Source organism: Trichomycterus rosablanca, chromosome 20 (genome assembly GCF_030014385.1).
Source record: "Trichomycterus rosablanca isolate fTriRos1 chromosome 20, fTriRos1.hap1, whole genome shotgun sequence".
Taxonomy (NCBI): domain Eukaryota; kingdom Metazoa; phylum Chordata; class Actinopteri; order Siluriformes; family Trichomycteridae; genus Trichomycterus; species Trichomycterus rosablanca.
Genome location: NC_086007.1, coordinates 25,215,461 through 25,231,271, shown reverse-complemented (window position 1 = coordinate 25,231,271; position 15,811 = coordinate 25,215,461). Strand labels below are relative to the sequence as shown.

The window sequence follows — 15,811 nt, the reverse complement described above, 5'->3', positions numbered from 1 at the left end:
CATGATTTATGAGGTGAATGTATCATCAATATGCTTTGACTAATAAATGATTTTGTGTTCATTAGATAATCATGTGCAGTGAAAACCCACTACAGTTTTTAGGTGAATAAAAAGTAATTTTAATAATGTAATAAACTTTAATGAAGTCTGGGGTTTTTGTTCAGAAACAATTATATAATAAGAAAACATAATCCCTACTCTCACTGCACTCTCTGGCTTTTTGTAAAATAAAGTACAGAAAATAGTAAAGAACGTCAGTTTTTGTTCATAAACAATAATATAATAAAACTAAATTCATTACTTTCACTGCACTTCTTATCTGGCTTAAAACAAAGTACAGTACAACATTATAACTGAAGAACAAATGTTTTAAAACTTACAATTTTTTTTTATTTACTGATGAAAATATCCACTGTTTCCATGTATTTTCTCTGTGTCGCTTAGTCACGTGACGGCACGACAGTAAAACACAGCGGAGCAAGAGGAGCAAAGTGTGTATACACACACACACACACACACACACACACACACACACACACGTCTACTTTTGGATAAAACAGGAGGAACGTACTGAATGTAGCGGAGAAAAAACTGAAACTAAAGTATCGATCCCATTGCTAGATTCGATCCGATTCCGATACCAACGTTGGTATCGATAATATCGATATTTGGATCGATCCGCCCACCACTACTAGCCATTGGGAGACACACTCAGTCGGGTATACTGACCGCTATGGCGACCCCTAAATAATAATAATAATAATAACAGTATTGTTTTGTTATCGTGTGGTGTTTAACACCCCTGCACGTTATCATAAACTCACCTTGATGATCCTGTCCCCAGTCTGAACCCCGGCTCGCATAGCAGCGCCATCTACAGGGAAAAAGGAGACGAGCGAAGGCGGTCAGGGATTCCTCCCAACATCTCTTTCATTAGGAAATACCCCTTCACTACATTCTGGGTCCTAACATAATCAGAAATTCAACAGCACAGGCCCTGCACAGGTTACTGCACTGCACCCAGTGATTCCAGAAAAAACTGAACCCACCACAACCCTGACCAGGATAACGTGTGGTAAACCATTAAAATGAAATGAAACAAAGAATAGGTATCTGAAGGGTTAAAAAATGGTGTTTTGCATCCATAGAAAGGCCTGCAGATTGAAGTCGATTCCCATCAGGGGTTTGGAACGGGCGTGGCTCAGTGCTCCACCCTGGAAAGCCACTGATTATGGGATAACACTGAAAACAATTACAGGGAGACGCATTAGATTCACATCTCTATTAAAAGCCACACACACACACACACAGAGAGTTTTATAGGGGCTGTGAGGGGCGCTCTTTAACCCCCATTCTGTTACACCGAACCTTTTCTAAACGGGCGGAACATTTTAGAAGTGAAATTTCAGATTCTTCAAAAGTATTGGGACGCCCCTTCTAATTATTTAATGCACATGTTTCAGCTCCAACAGTTACGAACAAATGTAATGAATTAATTATATAACAAAAATGATATGCTACCAATCTTAATATGCAGCAACAGCGTAGGGAAGGCCCTTTTCCATAAAGACATCGAAAGCTCGCTTTAAAGAAACTCCAGTGTCCAGCACAGAGCCCTGACCTCAGCCCTACTGAACAGCAGAACATCAACTCAGTGCCCAGCCATACGAATCCTTTTTTCACCGAATGGGCACAAATTCCCACAGAAGCTCTCTCAAGAGCAGATGTTGTTATAACTAAAATATCAATAAAGGTCACTGTACAGTATATTGATACCATTTGTTTTTGAAATAGGATGTCCAGCAAGCTCATGGTCAGGTGTCCAAATACTTTTGGCCATGCTATTTAGCAACTCCAATATGAAAAAGTACAAATGACAAAATCAGTTCAAAAGGAGGAGAGGGGTTATTACAACGTGTAGGGACCTCGGCTGCCCAGGGCGCCTGTACAGAAAGTGGAGGAGCACAGAGATCAGGGCGTGGCTCTCCGTACTCGAAGCCGACCCCGCGTGCAAATCTACTGAAGTATAAGAGAATAAGAAGGGATTGATGGACTGCGCAGACGTCAGAGGGAGGGAGTGTGTCAGGGAAATGTACACCCTACTTGGGCACCATCAGGGTCCCCAGCAGTGGATTGGCTTCGCAAAACTGGGAGAAAAACGAGGAAAATGCATAAAAACATAAATGATGCTGAAAGCAATCGACTCTGATATTGGCAGAACAGTCTCTACATTATAACAAAGTCCCTGGGACAGCGATGGACGTTTCCCAGAGCTCCATGTTACATAATGGGGAAAGTCTAGGAATTGAATGCAGTTGGAAACATCGAGTTTGTACTATAACCCCCCTCAGCCTTCGGCCGAGAGAATCCACTCACCCTGTTTGACGAGCTGAACGAAGACGGGGTTGTCTCCGCTCACGGTGAGGCCGAATCCGTTTTCATCTTTCTGAATGATCAAACATCTCTGAACCAGCCCTGAAATAAAAGAGAAAAAAAAAGAGAGACGGGGTAAGGGTGTGCCAATCAGTCTACATTCGGATGTAGATTTCGGAAGGTGTGATGTGAAGACCAAGTAATGAACAGCGTAAGTTAGGGCAGGTTGTAGCCTTATCTAAGTCTTGAAGCGCTTGTACAGTCCATTACAAAGGTCTGTTACTAGGCCGCTCAGGTGGCGCAGCGGTAAAGTACGCTAGCGCACCAGAGTTGGGGTTTCTAGATACATCGTATCGAAACTCAGCTCTGCCTTTCCGACCGGGTTGGGCGGCAGTATGAACAACGTTTGGCTGTTGTTCAGGGTTAGGGGTAGAGTCGGAGCATAAGGTCCTCATAACTGGTGCGACTGCGGGCCCTGCCGGTTGACTGACGGCGCCTGCACAGGGCTGAGGAATAACATCGAGGGGGGTGTGACCCTCCGTGCGCAGTGTCTCTCGGTGTATGAACTCGGCTCGTGCGGGTGAAAAATGCAGGCTGTACTGACTGTGTGCCGGAGGGGGCGCAAGTCAGTTGAGTGGCGTCCTCAGTCAGCGGCAAAAAGGGTCGAATCAGTATAGAGGACACAATCAGGGTAATTGGACATGACTAGAATAGGGATAAAAAAAATTGGGGGGAAAAAATAGATAATTAAAATGAAAAACAAAGGTCTATTACAGAATATAAGTGTAACGAGAAGACATGTCCATGGCGGGACGACCATGTTTACACTCCGGTGGTGTTCCAACGGCATGGTAGGGTGTTAAACAAACTCCTCCTGTATTACTGAGGTGCAAGTATGAATGGTGGAGGAATACAGAGAGCGAAGAGTGTTCTCTCTTTGTAATAATCTGCCCCTCTGAGCCAGGGAGAGAAGAGAAGAATTCTGCATAACACCAGTCTTGTACTGCTAATTGACAGCACAATTGCTTAATTGCTAAAATCCTGCCCATGTCCAATCCTGAGCAGCTTGCCCAAGCACACTCAAGTTTAGACCTCATGCTCTGCTGTGCTATTGACCAGCGAGGCGCCCACACAGATACGCCTGGCTGTGTCTGAAGGGGGAGGATGGTCAAACGGGCTGGTACATGATTCTCTATATGCTATACTGCACTCTGTGAGATGGACTGACAGCTCAGAATTCATAAAATTCTTGTTCCTCTGTCCTTCACCCACACGAATCTCATGAACAGAATGTTGTTCATGGCTCTGCATGCTTTTCTTCTTCTTTTAACCCGGACATGACGATTGGCGCATTGTAATCCAGTATCGTGCCACATAAACGACCCTCACCAACCCTGCTTTAAGCTTCGCAGTGGCCGATGTGATGACGATGTCTTTTCACTGGCGAAAAACAGGGCTAGGAACATACGCATAGCTTATGGTCAGCAAGTCTGAATCACAGCACTGTTTGAGGCAGAGTCTTGGCACAGAGGACAACCGTGGCCATTCTGAGAGGCCAGTGTTAATGTGAGAGGCACAGAGTACTTCAGTTCCGTGCGCAAACCCTGCATAGCGCAGGCTTTCCACCCTCGGAAGCATTCAGCTTTACAGCACGGTCTGACATGCTAACTTTGTTCCTTTCAGTTAGAGTTTTTCACCTGTTTCCAGCATGACTGTGCGCAAAGCAAGCTCTATAAAGACATGAAGCTCGGTTTAAAGAAACTCCAATGTCCTGCACAGAGTCCTGACCTCAGCCCCACAAAACAGATCTGGAATGAACTGAAAAACCAACTGAGGCGTTCTTGACCAACATCAGTGCCCAGCCTTAGAAATGCTCTTTTGACTGCATGGGGACAAATTCCAACAGACATACTTCAAAGTCATGAAGGCTTCACACATAGAGGTCACTCTATTTTACTACCATTTGGGTGCCCAGGTGAAACTTGGTGTTGCCACCGGTCGGCTGGGTGCCATCTAGCGGGCATCTAGCGGGTGGGGTCTTTAAACGCTGTGTAAGGACCCTGATTAGCAGATATAGAGGCACTTGTGCAGAGTGCATGGCTGAAAAAGGGTCCCGCTAAGGGCTGCACCCGGGTCGGAGGAGGCGTGAGCAGCAATATACCCACCTCGACTGCAAGCAAAAGGATCCCCCAGCAGCAGGAGACAAATTGACTACACTAAAATGGGAGAAAATGCATAAATAAAATAGAAATATATATATATACAGTGTATCACAAAAGTGAGTACACCCCTCACATTTCTGCAGATATTTAAGTATATCTTTTCATGGGACAACACTGACAAAATGACACTTTGACACAATGAAAAGTAGTCTGTGTGCAGCTTATATAACAGTGTAAATTTATTCTTCCCTCAAAATAACTCAATATACAGCCATTAATGTCTAAACCACCGGCAACAAAAGTGAGTACACCCCTAAGAGACTACACCCCTAAATGTCCAAATTGAGCACTGCTTGTCATTTTCCCTCCAAAATGTCATGTGATTTGTTAGTGTTACTAGGTCTCAGGTGTGCATAGGGAGCAGGTGTGTTCAATTTAGTAGTACAGCTCTCACACTCTCTCATACTGGTCACTGAAAGTTCCAACATGGCACCTCATGGCAAAGAACTCTCTGAGGATCCTAAAAGACGAATTGTTGCGCTACATGAAGATGGCCAAGGCTACAAGAAGATTGCCAACACCCTGAAACTGGGCTGCAGCACAGTGGCCAAGATCATCCAGCGTTTTAAAAGAGCCGGGTCCACTCAGAACAGACCTCGAGTTGGTCGTCCAAAGAAGCTGAGTGCACGTGCTCAGCGTCACATCCAACTGCTGTCTTTGAAAGATAGGCGCAGGAGTGCTGTCAGCATTGCTGCAGAGATTGAAAAGGTGGGGGGTCAGCCTGTCAGTGCTCAGACCATACGCCGCACACTACATCAAATTGGTCTGCATGGCTGTCACCCCAGAAGGAAGCCTCTTCTGAAGTCTCTACACAAGAAAGCCCGCAAACAGTTTGCTGAAGACATGTCAACAAAGGACATGGATTACTGGAACCATGTCCTATGGTCTGACGAGACCAAGATTAATTTGTTTGGTTCAGATGGTCTCAAGCATGTGTGGCGGCAATCAGGTGAGAAGTACAAAGATAAGTGTGTCATGCCTACAGTCAAGCATGGTGGTGGGAATGCCATGGTCTGGGGCTGCATGAGTGCAGCAGGTGTTGGGGAGTTACATTTCATTGAGGGACACATGAACTCCAATATGTACTGTGAAATACTGAAGCAGAGCATGATCCCCTCCCTCCGGAAACTGGGTCGCAGGGCAGTGTTCCAGCATGATAATGACCCCAAACACACCTCTAAGACGACCACTGCTTTATTGAAGAGGCTGAGGGTAAAGGTGATGGACTGGCCAAGCATGTCTCCAAACCTAAACCCAATAGAACATCTTTGGGGCATCCTCAAGCGGAAGGTGGAGGAGCGCAAAGTCTCGAATATCCGCCAGCTCCGTGATGTCGTCATGAAGGAGTGGAAAAGCATTCCAGTGGCAACCTGTGAAGCTCTGGTAAACTCCATGCCCAGGAGAGTTAAGGCAGTTCTGGGAAATAATGGTGGCCACACAAAATATTGACACTTCAGGAACTTTCACTTAGGGGTGTACTCACTTTTGTTGCCGGTGGTTTAGACATTAATGGCTGTATATTGAGTTATTTTGAGGGAAGAATAAATTTACACTGTTATATAAGCTGCACACAGACTACTTTTCATTGTGTCAAAGTGTCATTTTGTCAGTGTTGTCCCATGAAAAGATATACTTAAATATCTGCAGAAATGTGAGGGGTGTACTCACTTTTGTGATACACTGTATATTTCACTACCATGAGCTCCTGCTCATGTGTCCAGATACATTTGTCCGATCCAGCGGACGCTTTTATCCAAAACGACTGTACTTTGACAGTATATTGTCTAAGCAATTGATGATTAAGCGCCTTGCTAAAGGGCCCAACAGTGTCAACTTGACAGTGGTGGGGCTTGAACCAGTGACCTTTTGATTATTAGTCCAGTACCTTAAACCCCCAGCAGCCAAAACTTTTCCCCAGCTGCGTCTCTCATTTCAGGATCACGTCTGGATCTGTGAGTCTATTCAAAAATCTGTATTATTACCTGTAGAGTCAAACTCATTCCCCGCTGGACTGCTGGCCTGGTCACTTTTGGGTCTTTTGTCAGGAGGAGGGTCTCTGCTGAGAATGCTACTGCTTCTGCGAACACAGAAATGAGGATGAAGGTCAAAGCTCAATGTGTATGCTTCCATTCATCTGAGACCAAAACAAGAAGCAAAGCACAAGTCTAAACCCCCTCCCAAAAAGAGGTGGAGCGGCGGAGGGGAGGTGGGGCACCCAAACCGGTCCGACTTTGAAATGTGCAGCGAGAAAGAGGGCATGTGTGTGGTAAACAGAAAGCTGCTTTAATGCCCTGCCCTGCCGCCTGTGCCTCGCCCTGCGCTTCTCTGTGAAGGCCCTCTGTTCGCTGGGGCAGGAGGAGATGAGCCACACCGCTAAAGAGGCCTGCTGTGGGTGTTTCTGTACGCCGGCCGTTCGCTAAACAGCCCGTGCTTGAGCCAGGCCTCGTGTCTGAGGAAAGAAGGAGGGGGTACAGCTGGCAAAATCATCTGTACCAACTAGTTCATCAGAAATGACGCACTTACCGGTTTACTTTTTTGGAAAATCTGTGAAAGAGAGGAAAAAAAAAGGTTCCATAAACTAGTGTTCTATATAAACATCCAATAACAGAACAAAAACATCTCTTCATACAGTCGAATAAAATTATATTTTATTCAATAATTTTTTTATACAATAATTTTAGACATTTTATTAAATTCAGTGAATTACAAAGGTATTCATTAGCCATTTAAGATCAAACTAAATTTCTGTGTCCTGGTTATACAGCCAAAATCATCCATTACTGTAAGTAAAGTTATTTTCTCTCTCTCTCTCTCTCTCTCTGTCTATTACACTGACCCACCACACAGTCGGGTGTCTACACTGACGTGATTGGTAAGATAGACAGACAGACAGACAGACAGACAGCTAATAGATAGAGATTGCTATACAGATAAATAGACAGACATACACAGACAGAAAGACATATAGACAGACAGACAGACATATAGACAAACAGACATAACTATATAGACAGAGATAATAGATAGAGATTGCTATACAGACAGACAGACAGACAGACAGACAGACAGACAGACAAACTTTATTAATCCCAAAATGAATAACAAGTATTACAGGTATTTGATGAATGTAAGTATCTAAGGTAAGTACAGGCAGTATTTAAGATAAATACGTATTACTGTACAACACTATATAGTTAAATAAATAGAATAAAGATGTATAATATGTGCATAATACAATATGTAATAAACTATATATCATGAAAGTGTCGTGTGCAGTAAATATTAATAAATGTGAAAATGTAGGATACATAGTGACGGAGCGTGCACCATGAGTCCGGGACATTTTGTTAAAGTCAATAACAAAAAACAAGAATCTGTGATTTAAACACAGGGACAGGGACAAAATAAAAGTGAATCTTTTATTAAAAATATTCAGGTTAAATCATGTTAAAACATCCACAATATGCAGGTGAACTGGTAACAGAGAAGAACCAACTGGGTTCTAAAGCTTCCCAACACGAGCTGTAAACCACAACGCTCATCTGTTCTTCACACAGAACTCAATAACAACGAGTCGGTCATAACACACATCCTCAACACACTAAACAACCCCCCCCTCCCCCCCCTACATCCTACTCTGCTACTGACTATCAGAACGAAGCATGAAATATTCAGTAGTGCTGCAAATACTGGAATCAGAAACGCATTAAGGATCTGCAAACTGAAAGGCTGTGTGCAGTTATATATTATTTAAATAAAGATCCCAACAACACTGCTGCACCTGCTATACTTATACCAGTACAGAACTCTGCATTACAGTGCTGAGAATGGTCCGCCATCCAGAAAACATTCAATCAGTGCGAAGGGGGGGAGGAGGTGACAAGATGTAAAAGTGCTTGGTGTGTGTGTGTGTGTGTGTGTGTGTGTGTGTGTGTGTGTGTGTGCGCTCCTTTGAGAGCTGCTGAATGGGCCGTTTATGAGAGAACGCGTGTGTAATAAGTTCCACTGTGTTTCCTTCAAGCCTGCAGGCTACTAAACAGAGATGGAAAAGTAAGCACAAGCAAGTTTCCGCGGCTAATAATCGTATCATTTACGTCTGTCCTTCTCTCGGCAGTGAATCGTACTGGCTGATGTGGCTCGTTTAGGAGAGAACTGAACGTCTGTCCTGATTAGCGGTGGGTCAGAGAGCCAAAATCCTCTGTTACTGTAAGTAAGGCTATCCACTCTCTCTCTCTCTCTCTCTCTCAGCTGGGCATCCACACAGACGTGATTGGCTAGGTTTGTGAGAGGGATTGCTGTTGGATTGGCGCCCTGTCCCAGAGACAAGGAATAAAATAATAAAATCAATCAATAAAACCAACATCATTAGCCAGCAAAGCTAACATTCTGGCGTCAGTACGCTGTTCTTGTTTGCTGGCTGATTTTCCACAGTGATGCGTTTTCCAGTAAGCACGTGGGTGGACTTTTCCAACTGAGCTTATTCCTAAACTGGAACTGCACTGTGTGAACCGATGTGCTCTAACGTGATCCGAACAGCAGAATAAGTGAGAATCTGTTCACCCTGGTGGAGGCGCTCCGTCCAGTCAATGAGCTTTTGTGGGATGGTGGAAAACAGAGGCGAGACGGAGTCAGAGACGCCTGGGCGATCGTCTCACCGGCAAACTCACAACGCTGGGACAAACTGTTCCTTCAACCTCACCTTACGCTCCCCTTAAGTTCACACTACACGACTTTTAAGGTGTTCAGATCGCTGTAGAGTTCACACTACACGACTGGATCTCGTCATCAGGAGTTTTTCAAGTCGTTGTGGTTTTCACACTACACAACTGATCAGCGATAGGGGGTCACACGCTACACTTCCAAATTAGCAAGAAGTGGTGTGAGGTATAACGATACCGAGTCCAAACATACACGTCAACAACAGTGAGCAACTGAAGTTGTTTGTATACTCTATGCTTAAACGTTAACGCTCCATTAGTTCAACCTTTTGTTTTCATCTATTCCCAACAGCTGAAGGTTGATCTCACACACAGCCCGGCGCTCTGACAGAGAAATACGACGCCCCGACGCCCTCTGACCGAGCAGAAATCGGAAACCCTTGAAGCATGCATGCACACACAGCACGTGTTTCCCCAGCAGTCGCGTCACGCCGAAATGTTCCTGCCTGCTATCAGGTGCATCCCCTCTCTAAAAAGCATTCTCCAATAGTCATTTAAAGCATGTTTTTAAACTGTGTTTTTATTTCTTAATGAGTAAAACGATTAGTCCAACATGTCAGGTGAATTATTAGACATCAGAGTTTGAATCAGCTGCAGAGGTCTCAGGGTGGATAGACAGACAGACAGACAGACAGATAAATAGATCGATAAATACTAAAAGATAGACAAACAGATAGACAGAAAGATAGATGGACAGACAGACGACAGATAGATAGACAGACAGATAAATATATAGATAGATGATAGACAGACTGACAGACAGATGGATAAATAGACAGATGGATGATATATACATAGACAGAAAGACAGGCAAACAGACAGACAGATAGATCGACAGATACAAAAAGATAGATAGATAGACAGACAGAAAGACAGAAAGAAAAATATATAAACAGATAATAGACCGACCAACAGACAGACTGACAGACGGATAAATAGATCAATAGATACCAAAAGATAGACAAACAGAAGGATAGATAGATAGATAGATAGATAGATAGATAGATAGATAGATAGATAGATAGATAGATAGATAGATGATAGATAGATAGATAGATAGATAGATAGATAGATAGATAGATAGATAGATAGATAGATAGATAGATAGACAGACAGACAGACAGACAGACAGACAGACAGACAGACAGACAGACAGACAGACTTATTGGGTATACAATTATGCAGATATGTGTGAGGTAGACCAGTCTGTAGTCCAGGGTGTTAGTGGTGTTAACAATGTACAGTAGTGTGGTGTTCAGCAAGGTGAATGAGGTGGGGAAAAAATATGCAGTATTGAGCAGAACCTCAAAAGAGAAAGAACAGGAATAATGGGAGCAGGTTAGCAACATAAGCAGTGAAGGACAGCTGGCTATGCAGGACGACACCAAGGTTTCGTACACGTGTTTCATGTTGAGGGCTGGACAGTGGTAGTCTAGTGGGTAGAGCTTTGGGCTATCAATGCAAAGGTTGAGAGTTCGCTCTGTAATGCAGCCACTGTTGGGCCCTTGAGCAAGGTCCTTAACTCTCTAGGCTCCAGGGGTGCTGTACAATGTCTCACCATGCGCTCTGACCCCAGCTTTCAAACGAGCTGGGATCTGCGTGTGTATGTGTATATATGACAAGTAGAGGCATTTTATACTATTCATTCTAAACCAGCGCTGTTAAGAAGCTGCTGTGAAGGTGCTCTGGACGATCTCATTAATCTACACAAGGTGGGATCATCTAAAGAACTGCAGTATGAGTCTGAGAAAACAACATCCGTTATACAGTAGATACGCCACCAGGAGCACTTCATTTCCCCACTGTCTTTACGGCTCACAAATGAAAACAGGACAGACTACAATCCTCTGCGGATTGAGCCGTGTGAGTAACGAATCAGGGCATCTGTAATCCAGTAGCGCTACATGATCTGTGATCTCTGGTCTGAAGAGAGCTCATCTGGTTTCAATGTTCCACACACACACACACACTGTTACCACAGCTGTTGCTGTTGCTGTTGCTGTAAGCGTCCGCATGGATTCCACTCAGGCCGAATCGGTTTGCGTTCACCAGTGTGCACAGCTGCTGTGCCAACACACTTAACCCTCACTCGCAGTAATGAGAGGGTCGCATTAGCATCCATTAGGCACGATGAGGTAATACAATTAGCTCCCTGGTTGAAGGGAAAGTGCTGCGGCGTGGCGAAGAGGAAACGTCAGTGAAGTGCTTCGACTTGTTAAACTGTAAACCGGAAGAGCAGGAGGAAGTTCGGTTTAGATGAGGAACGCAGTGCCGAGACTCTGTCAGTTGGTCGTGTGAGAACGTTACAAGCGTTTCTGTAATTTAGCGAGAAATCTTTGCTTCAAACAGGCCTAAAGATGAATAAAAATGGTACCGAGGGCTGGTCTATCTTTCTATTATTTAATAATACATTTCCCGCCGTGAGTTGATCAGTGTCGGTGGGAACTTTAACGCTGCTCAGGCTTCACAAACTGTAGACAGGGTTGCCAGGTCCAGCAAAAATATCTAAATGTCTAAAACCTTCCCTTCAGAAGTTGACGTTGAAGAAAACAGGCAATAAATGTTAAAATAACTACCAGTGTACTACCCTAAATCTTCTCTAAATCTTTCCATTAAGCATTTCGTTTATAACGGTTTTATTATTAAAACATTACTATTATAATTGTTAACTTTTATAATAATTTCAGTTCTTAGTCAAGAACATTTAATAGGAACACGACACTAAAACGGCTAAATTTAATTTGTACTTACTTAGGTAAGTACTAAAAGAGTATAGGAAGTTTATAGGACAGGACAAAATGACAACCAATGATCCGCTGTAGTGACCCCTAACGGGAGCAGACGAAAAAAGAGAAAGAAGAAGACCAAAGCTGTACCAAAGACAGTAATCACAGTATATGTTGGGGGCATGCTCCAAAATGCCGATGAACAAAATATAAACAATCTGTCCGTGTTTCCATCAGTTGTTGATACAGCAGGTACCCCCTCGTCCTTGTAGATTTGGCTACAGCCGTGCCTAACTGTTTTAAATGTGCAACACATCTGTGGTATTTGCCCTGGGATGTCTGAACCTGAACTTGCATGAGGTGTAGTGTGAATGCTAACGGGGTTTGAAACACCTACCTAGGCCCTACCTAATTCACGGCAATGAAAATCCCATGTTTTGTGCAATTTGCTGTGAAATTCAAACTTTCAGGTGTGTGTTTAGTGATTTAACATTTTTTATCTTCATAGCGTTCGAGTGCCTCCCGTTTACTGGTTAATTTGCACTGTGAGACGGTCCTAGCAATCCTACGGCAATTCGGTTAGCAATCGCTTAGTCAAAATGTCCAAGATGTCGAAGTCTAAGCAGCTAAAAATACGACTCGGGTAACTGAGTTTGGAAAAATCCCAACCAATGGGGTGTCAAGACACCAGGGATGTAACGATTCACCACAAGACAGTTAATAACCGATTCAAGAATTCCACGATTCAAATCGATTTGACATGTAAAATGATCTATATTCATTTTAAACAGCAGAGGGCGCTGGCGCTACACACCTCGCCTGGTTGACGTCAATGGCACTATACACCTGGTTGCCAAATTTGGGGTTTTTTCAGCCAAATTGGGCTTAATTCAAAATTGTTTTGCATGGTTTGTACCTACCTCAGAAATAAAAGGACATTCATTATTTAGATCAATAAAAGATAATGACAAGTACAGTATTTAATTTTCTTGTTTTAAGAGAAATAATCAAAGGAAACTTTGTCATAATTTGTCTTCAATTTCAGTTTTAAAAAATCAGGAAAAAATCGTATCGTGAATCGCATCGTGGGTAGAGTGTATCGTTATATCACTACAAAACACAATCAAGTATTTTTATCTTTGAGACAGAACATGAGGTCTCGTACCGTCGCTGGATGTTCTAGGTTTTCATTCTACTACTAAGGTAGCTGTGCGGTTATTGTAGCTTCATTTATTCCATCATTCAATTTATAAGTGCAATTTAATGACCCGCATGAAATGTGCAACAGTCGTAATTGCTTGTTGATAATCCACAGTGAGAAGAGTCCTGAATGGCTTTAATGGTCCAAACACCAGTGTGCTCCAGCAGAAACCCACATCTTAAAAGACATGAACCTGCGATGACCTGCGTATCCACAAGATCCAGCAAGACCAGCAAGAGCATGAGTAGGTGTGAGCAGGTGTGTGTGTGTGTGTGTTTAGGCAAGCCATGGCTTGATCAAACTCAGGACCAGTAACAAGAATAAGAAATAAAAGATTGATGGATGTGGAGGCGTCGGTTCAAGTTATGTCAGCTGTAGAAACAAGGCTGGGGTTGCTAGCATGGCTACATGTCCTCCTCCTTCCTGATGACATAACAGTGCAGTCTGGAGTTCACAGCCTCAGCCTGAGGAGATCGTTCCTTTCTGCTCCAGTAAACCCAACCGAAAATCTCGCCTAGCTCATGAACGAATACATCCTCATCCTCATCCTCATAATCCTGTCCGTCCTCGTCACTCTTAACGAGAATCTCAGCATCGTTATCTCCGCCACCTTCAAGCTGTACAGCACAGCTGAACACAGATTTTACTGGTAAAGGTTTAGCTGCTATATTAAACTTAGACATGATACAAAACATCCACATCCTTATTGTAAACAAACCAGCGTCTACGAGCATTTTTACGTAAATAACTGAATCTCAGTATTCGATTGGCTGACGTGTGATCACATCACGGCGCGTTTCATCAAAAGTTCAAACTGGGCGCTCAGGTAGCGCAGTGGTAAAACACACTAGCACACCAGAGCTGATATCTTGAACTTGTTGGTTCGAATCTCAGCTCTGCTACCGGCAGGCTGGGCGCCTACATGAACAATGATTGGCTCGTTCTCAGGAAGGGTGCTGGAACACGGTTATGAAGGGTGCCGAACACAGTTACCCTTCGCAGGAAGGGTGCCGGGACACAGTTATGAAGGGTACCAGAACACAGTTATGAAAGGTTCCGAACACAGTTACCCTTTGTTGGAAGGGTTCCGGAACACAGTTATGAAAGGTGCAGAACCCATTTACCCTTCGCAGGAAGGGTGCTGGAACAGTTAAGAAGGGTACCAGAACACAGTTATGAAAGGTGTCGAACACAGTTGCCCTTTGCAAAAATGGTGCCGGGACACAGTTATGAAAAGTGCTGAACACAGTTACCCTTTGCAGGAAGGGTTCCGGAACACACTTATGAAGGGTTCCAAACAGTTACCATTCGCAGGAAGGGTTCCGGAACACAGTTATGAAGGGTACCGGAACACAGTTACACTTCGCAGGAAGGGTTCCGGAACACAGTTATGAAGGGTACCGGAACACAGTTACACTCGCCGGAAGGTTGTCGGAACACAGTTATGAAGGGTACCGGAACACAGTTACACTTCGCCGGAAGGTTGCCGGAACACAGTTACACTTCGCCGGAAGGTTGCCGGAACACAGTTATGAAGGGTGCCGGAACACAGTTAAGAGGAGTTCCAAACACAGTTACCCTTCGCAGAAAGGGTGCTGGAACACAGTTATGCTGGATCATAACTGGTGCAATTACGACGGGGGATAAGGGAGATCAGTGTGTGACTCTCCATGCACAATACGGATCTCCATATGAACTCGCCCCATGCAGGTGAAAAGATGCAGGCGGCTACTGCACACGCGTTGGAGGGGGGCGTGTTAGTCATTACTCTCCTCGGTCAGGAGTGGAGGTCAACATCAGTAAAGGGGAAGCGTAACGCAATCGGGTAATTGGATACGACTTGACTGGGGGGGAAAAGTTTCAGCTTGGTGGTGTTGTAGCGTTTATGTATGCCAAGAGCGTGAATAAAAAGATGGATAAATACAATCAGAGGAAGAACAAACAAGACATTAAAAGCACAAAGTCCCAAAACAGAAGACAGGATGGAGGATATTCCAGAGAAACGCCATCGCGAAATTGGCTGACTGAACCGGACTTAATGTGGAAAACTTCAACACTGCATGTTCTGAACAGGAGCAAACACAGCCACAGTCGACGTGGTAACTGCACACGGTTTCTACAGCTTCTGCAGGCCAGGGCAACACCCAAAATCACAAACGGCACATTCACAAAGCCCGTGACTCACCCACCGTCAGGCTTACAAACTCCTATTTATTCCCCTGATGTCTGGTTACTAAGTGTGTGGAGAAGCTTTTACCGACAGATCCTAACCAGACTAAAGGTGCTGGTGGGTGTGGTTCTCTTTACGGCGTGGGGAGGGGGTTGTGTGTCGGACTTTCGGGATTACAAAACAGTCATAAAAATAAGTGATTAATAATTTAATTGTCTTGTGTGTCATTCACTAGTGTAATATTTCATTCTAATACACTACACGCAGTAGGAATGTAAATGTTGCCGTTTTTTAATCGATAACGGCCCATATCCATATCGTATATCGTACCACAGCCCATATCGTCCCATCCTAATATAAAACGTAATACAGATTCACGTCAGAAAGTCTCGGTGCTTTAT

The 15,811-nt window shown here is 44.0% G+C and overlaps 1 protein-coding gene across 3 annotated transcripts in view; it reads right to left on the bottom strand.

The window, feature by feature from the left end:
* The window catches only part of arhgef12a (Rho guanine nucleotide exchange factor (GEF) 12a), a 44,281-nt gene that overhangs the window by 25,096 nt on the left and 3,374 nt on the right, over window positions 1-15,811 (bottom strand). For 2 of the 3 annotated variants that reach the window (XM_063017135.1, XM_063017137.1), the window contains exons 2-5: window positions 7,119-7,139; window positions 6,578-6,672; window positions 2,377-2,475; window positions 825-874 (exon numbers count right to left, since the gene is read on the bottom strand). In XM_063017135.1, the coding sequence (XP_062873205.1) occupies window positions 825-874; window positions 2,377-2,475; window positions 6,578-6,672; window positions 7,119-7,139 (265 nt within the window). The remainder of the gene's footprint in view (window positions 1-824; window positions 875-2,376; window positions 2,476-6,577; window positions 6,673-7,118; window positions 7,140-15,811) is intronic. The other variant, XM_063017136.1, reaches the window with a different exon arrangement.